The sequence below is a fragment of the Stylophora pistillata genome, chromosome 12 (genome assembly GCF_964205215.1).
Source record: "Stylophora pistillata chromosome 12, jaStyPist1.2, whole genome shotgun sequence".
Classification (NCBI taxonomy): domain Eukaryota; kingdom Metazoa; phylum Cnidaria; class Anthozoa; order Scleractinia; family Pocilloporidae; genus Stylophora; species Stylophora pistillata.
Window position 1 is genome coordinate 24,177,965 of NC_142530.1, and position 6,091 is coordinate 24,184,055.

The 6,091-nt window shown below is 39.5% G+C and overlaps 2 protein-coding genes across 6 annotated transcripts in view; one reads left to right on the forward strand and one right to left on the reverse strand.

The window, feature by feature from the left end:
- The window catches only part of LOC111326330 (uncharacterized), a 26,843-nt gene extending 23,222 nt beyond the window's left edge, over window positions 1-3,621 (reverse strand). For all 5 annotated transcript variants that reach the window (XR_015993954.1, XR_015993953.1, XR_015993952.1 and 2 more), the window contains exon 1: window positions 1,843-3,621. The gene's annotated coding sequence lies outside the window, so the exon portion shown is untranslated. The remainder of the gene's footprint in view (window positions 1-1,842) is intronic.
- The window catches only part of LOC148719364 (uncharacterized), a 7,032-nt gene extending 1,518 nt beyond the window's left edge, over window positions 1-5,514 (forward strand). Inside the window, exons 2-4 of the mRNA XM_088740102.1 lie at window positions 1-598; window positions 3,619-3,762; window positions 4,076-5,514. The exon at window positions 1-598 is cut by the window's left edge and continues 106 nt beyond it. Coding sequence (XP_088596228.1) covers window positions 1-598; window positions 3,619-3,762; window positions 4,076-5,395 — 2,062 coding nt within the window. The 3' untranslated portion in view covers window positions 5,396-5,514. The remainder of the gene's footprint in view (window positions 599-3,618; window positions 3,763-4,075) is intronic.
- The last annotated feature ends 577 nt before the right edge of the window (window positions 5,515-6,091 follow it).

A 6,091-nucleotide genomic window follows, 5' to 3' on the forward strand; every position in this document is an offset into this window, starting at 1 on the left:
TGTTTCTCAGAACACATTCGACAAATGGCTGCACGTACTTCTTAAAAACTTTAAAAAATGGCGCGGTGAAAGCAAGTCAAATTACTTACATCACTTCAGTTCATTTGCATGGAAATCGCTGTCAGCTCTTATGAAGGGATTACATTCTATCTCGAACAGCCGGGAATGCCAAGTGAATCATCTGCTTTTTCAGACACAATTCCCTCTGAAAACTAATCGACTAAAAGGAGCTGACTCAGTAGCTACATCCACAAAAGAAGCAGGGAATTTGACAAAAACAACCAAGGCTGTAAAACCTTCAAAGAAGGCCATTCGGGATACTGCAAAGAGCATCTATTTGAACATTAATGAGCCATTCAAGAATCTCTACAATATCAACCTTGCTGATGCCTTAACAAAGGTACCTGAAATTGGACTAACACATGCAAAAACTAAAGTGCAAAAACAAAAGGAAAGAAGAGAAACTGCTAGGCGATTCAAAAACAGTGCTGAAGAACAGTGGTCGAAAGTTGACTGTGACACCATGCTTGGAACGAGACAGTCATTTAAACAGAGAGAGTTACAAAGAAAATCTCTTTATTTTGAGTCCCATGAAGAGGTAGTCTCCCTCGCAGCCGTTTTTTTTGGATGTCACACAACGCTCCCCTAAAAGAACGGCTGCTGACAACCGAACTACATTCCTTTCTCCGAATTGGCCGATCACAGCTCGGGTTCCATTTTCAGGAACCTTTTCGCGCCAGACTCACCTTTTGACACTCGTCCAATCAGATATCGTTTTCTACCGCGATCCTCATGTGGAAATTACAAGACAAATGGCGGTGCTTGAAGGAGCTTTTCGCAAAGCGTCGTCAAAGTTCAAAATTTTCGAGCTTAAAGCTCACCAGAAGCTTGCAATTAAAAAAGTTTAGTCGAGAAAGATGTTTTTGTTAAGTTGCCTACAGGATCCGGGAAATCGTTAATATATCAAGCACTCCCGCTCGTGTTTGACCATGTTACCGATGAAAGTGGTCATATTTTTTCTCTTTTGTCTTTTGTTTTCTTTTTTTTCGCTTTGTTTCTTTTCTTTTTTATAAATTTTTTGCTTGATTTAGTTTTCTTTTTGTGAGTTAATCGATTCCCTTTTTATTTTTTCATTCAAAATTTTTAGAAGTAGTAAAGAATCCAGAAGCGTTAAAAACGAAATGCATCATAGTTAATTCAATTGGCAGGTGCTGAGAGGAAAAACATCCAACATGGTCTTTTTAATAGATACGTGTACTAGCGCACTTTGAGTGTCGGTCCCTTGACAAAGAAGGAACCACCACAAAATTGCAAGATATCTCCTAAATATCTACATATTTTTAATCGTTTCTCTATTTTTACCGGCGCTGCTTTTTTTTTTTCTTTCAATAAATTTTTTACGAGGAAATGCTTCCGTGAAACATTTGAACGGGCCAAAATGATGTAACTCTGACGATCACTTAGACGTAGATTAATGCTAATTCATGAAGCATCAATTACAAATAGGGCATACAGAGCCAAAGTACTTGGTAAAGTTTTGCCATACAGCGAAGATTATACAATCGCTATCATCATCATCTAAAGTTTATCGTAGCCATCCCTAGACCGGAATGCCTCTCATGTTATCAGAATAATTTTTAAAAGAATCATCGAAAAACGAAAAGACGGAGCACAACAATGGAACAGAAAAACTCTGAACAGAAATAAAATGGATGATGATCACCATCAAAGATTAATTATACACAGCACATCATCAACAATTTAGCAACTGTATCATACAGAGATGAATCATGTTTTAGTCATCTGAACTATACCAGAACAAGAAAAAGAAAATGATGATACCTTTCTCAATGTGTCTCTCTGCCAATAAATCGATCTTTTACAAGCAAATTGGGGAGTCGCGAAAAACAAAACTTCGTTCCTTGATGATAAGAAAAACTAAAAGGGAGAAGATGACGAGTATTTTGCATAAAAAAATTTATTTGTAATCCAATAACCATTTCCCATAAAATTTTTCAGTTAATTTACTTCTAAGCAAGCCAATAAGAAAAGAACATCGTGGGCCTGCAACCATCTGGTTTAGCATCAATTGAGTCTCAACTAAAAGCAGTTTATTGAAATAGTTTTTCCCTTCCAAACAGTTTTGAGTTAATTTAAAATTATTTTCAACTTGCTGTTATAGCTTATTGTTAACCTACTTTGTGTTTTGATCATTATCCTTGGTTGACACCGCTTTATCTTAAGATATCCTTGTTCCTTATTTCCTAATTAAAATGCGCAAACTGAAATCTTCTGTTGATCTTCATTTGCAATAATATTGCCACAGAGAAAACATCTGTTTCGACGTCGACACAACTCGGACTAGTCTCCCTCGCAGCCGTTTTTTTTGGATGTCACCCAACGCTCCCCCAAAAGAACGGCTGCTGACAACTGAACTACATTCCTTTTTCCGAATTGGCCAATCACAGCTCGGGTTCCATTTTCAGGAACCTTTTCGCGCCAGACTCACCTTTTGACACTCGTCCAATCAGATATTGTTTTCTATCGCGATCCTCATGTGGAAAACACAAGACAAATGGCGGTGCTTGAAGGAGCTTTTCGCAAAGCGTCGTCAAAGTTCAAAATTTTCGAGCTTAAAGCTCACCAGAAGCTTGCAATTAAAAATTTTTTAGTTGAGAAAGAAGATGTTTTTGTTAAGTTGCCTACACGATCCGGGAAATCGTTAATAGGGAGTTTAAGCAAATCAAGCACTCCCGCTCGTGTTTGACCATGTTACCGATGAAAGTGGTCATATTATTGTTATTGTTGTTGCGTTGTACCAACGTGCGGAAACACTCGATAATTCGGGCCGATTTCCTGTACCGGTGATAAGAAGCCACGAACATAACTAATCGGGTTCGCTCCAGCTAGCAGCGGACTGGCAAATGAAGTAGTACAAGTAGTGTAGGAGACGTTGGCCGACCTAAATTGCAGTGTTCTCGAAGCTTCGCCCGGTTTGTTGACGGCAAGCACGCGCTTTTTTCCTCCTGATCTCCATCTGTAGGTCGAAGCAAGCGTTTAGCCCTTGGCCTAGATTGAAAGGCGTCTTGTATTTCCTTTTGATTATTGATGTAATTTACTGTTTCTTATATATTCTGACTTTTATAATCTGTAGTAAGCTCTTGAAATAGTGCGAATAAAGAGTTTCAGTTCAGTTTTTAGCTTCTACTTTCTCAGTTGCTCGCTGAAACTTTAACAACCGCTCAAACAATCTAGCGTTTGTGTCGTTGGCGTAGCAGTTGACGTCTATGTTAAGCGTAGATTCTATAATTTAAACGAAATTGTGAGAAGTTTTCCCAAAAATATATACTCTATCTTTACCAGGGCACAACGATGAACATGTGAAACATTTCGAGCTCTCATCGACAAATTTCTCAGTGTTTCTCCCAATATCCACATTTTCGCGTGAAACCTTACGTCATTCAGATTTTCTGGTATGTGATTGGTCTGTTCAATAGACCGCGACCAAACCGCAAGGACAATGAGAAAGGAATGTAGTTCGGTTGTCAGTAGCCGTTCTTTTGGGGGAGCGTTGCGTGACATCCAAAAAAAACGGCTGCGAGGGAGACTAATGAAGAGGCTAAAAGTCGGACTACGAAGAGGAAAGCACTCGAGGAGGCAGGCCTTCGAAAGGTAAAGCGTCACTCTCCAGATCCAAGTTCCCTTGACTTTGACAAAGATGGTCTCCTACAGGAAGTAAATGCAATGAAAGAGGGTGATAAGGTGAGAATAAACTAAATAAAGATACTTAAAACAGTTGGAATAAGAAAATTTTGTTTAAATCATGATAGCAAATAACTTCACTGCATACATGTATGCATGCTATCAATAAACTAACTGTCCCCTCTCTGGCCAAATGACCAGAATTACTTCCATTCCCCATCACTTTACTTTTCAAATGAAAAGATAAATAATAAAATTATAATGAAAACAAAAGGTTTCATATTTGAATCTTCAATATTTAGTTCACAAACATTTGTTTGTTTTAATTCTGTTTTTAAGTAGTGATTGAAATATTACTTCCCCTTATTTACAGATCAATTTCTCTGCACTGGCTAAGAAATATGGAGTATCCAAGAAGACAACAGTAGGAAACATGGTGGTGAAAGAATTACTTAGCAAAAATGGCAAGAATTTGGAAATCTTCAAGCCCTTCAGAAAAAATAACCCACTTCCAAGAAGGCAGCTCAACAAAGCCTTTGGAGGGGAGATCCCAACACCAGTGCCTCACACAGGTGCAGCCATAAGAGAAACTCTAAGAAAAAAAATTGCAAATGGGGAATACCGCTTGGGTGAGATTATAGCTCCAAAAACCTACCAAAAGCTAACATTGGATTCCAATGGTACTCTTAAGAAAGAATGTTTCACAGTTAGTGGCAGAAAAATACCTCCACTAGAAATCAGGAAAAATCTTTTAGCAGAACATGAGGAAATGGGTTTGGTGAGAGACCTCTCAGAGGCTCATTATGAGGCTATGACGTACGAAGAGCTGGAAACTCGCTTGCAGGAAATTGGAGAGTTAAAAGAGAAGCCTGGTGGTGAGACAACAAGGGAGGAACTGGTTAACTCGCTAAAACACTGGGAGCGAACTCGACACCTGATAATCTGGTCAGACCACTCAAGTGTTATGAATCATGGCCATATCCTCTTGATGGTAAATGCAATTTATGATCCAGCATTTTATTACACATCTCAAGAGCTTGAGGGAAAGGATGTCCAAGAAATGGTGGAAAAGCCACAAATTTACCTTATGGCAAGGTGTAGAGACACCATCGAAGATCAGCTATTATACAGTGACACCTGCCTGGAGGACATCCAACAGCTCACTACAAAGATCACCTCTTCCCACAATGTATTCATCAATGAAATCTGTCGCATGTTCCATGGTGACCATCCATCACAAGAAGTTGAGAGTGGGGAGCAGTTGGGTGGAAAATTTGGCTGCTGTGGTTGCACTATGTCATCAACACAGTACTCTGACCACATAGCATCACTAAGAGCCCCACAAATCACCTTAGAAGAGCCAAGGAAGAAAGTCATTGCAGGTCCAGCAGGCAAAGAAAGGAAGAATGGAGGCGTGCAACCTTTCCAACAAATGAGTAAGGATGATATGATCAGAGAGTGCAAAGGCCGAAACCTCCCAACAGATGGTTTGCTAAAACCAGCCTTGCAGAGCCAGTTGAGGGAGGAGCTTAAGGGCATTCAGCGAGTCCCTGCACTGTGTTTTCCTGATCAAAGTGCTTCAATGAAAGACCTTAACTTAACCCAATATGAAGTTGTGCCAGTAGAACCCCTCCATGATCTCAAGGAGCACATAAATAACATCTTGAAGGAACTTCCCAAAACACATGTCTAAAACATTGTGCCCTTATCAAAAGCAATATGCACTAAAAATATTTACCAGATGAGGGTAATTTTTACCCGAATTGACCAATCAGAGTGCTTTGTTTGTTTCAGTTTCCCGCCGGGTAAACTTTACCCTAGTGGGGTAAACTTACCATTAGCAATTCGCTCGTTAGAGCCCTTCTATGGGCTGTATCGACGTAATATAATTACATTCTTTCGATTGTGTTTTCTTAGAATCGAATTTCGCGATTTGGAGTTGAAAAAGGTGCAAAACCGATCAGCTTATATCTAGGATGGCGCGCTTTTGGATTTGTCGGGATTCGAAAATTGACACTCCTTTGTTTGCAAAGTCATGTTTGTTTTACCTTTATGATAAAATATTGTTGACATGAAGGTGTTTTATTGACAGGTTTTAGGTGACAAGGGTCGCTTTCCATTCAACAAAAATCACGGGTTCAAAATGTCGGTATTTTCGCTGGCCGAATGGAACGCGTCCGACCGTATCTAAGAGGGTACACTAAAAACGTATTCCTAAATTTTCGAAAACTTATCGCGAAACTTTTCCCGTTCCATTCGATTTCTGACCAGAAATCTCGAAAATTTTGGTCAAATGGAAAGCGCCCACCGTGACACATGTAATCTTTAACCATCTTGGTGAGACATGTAATCTTTAACCATCTTGGTGCCACGTCACGCTCTGAAACCT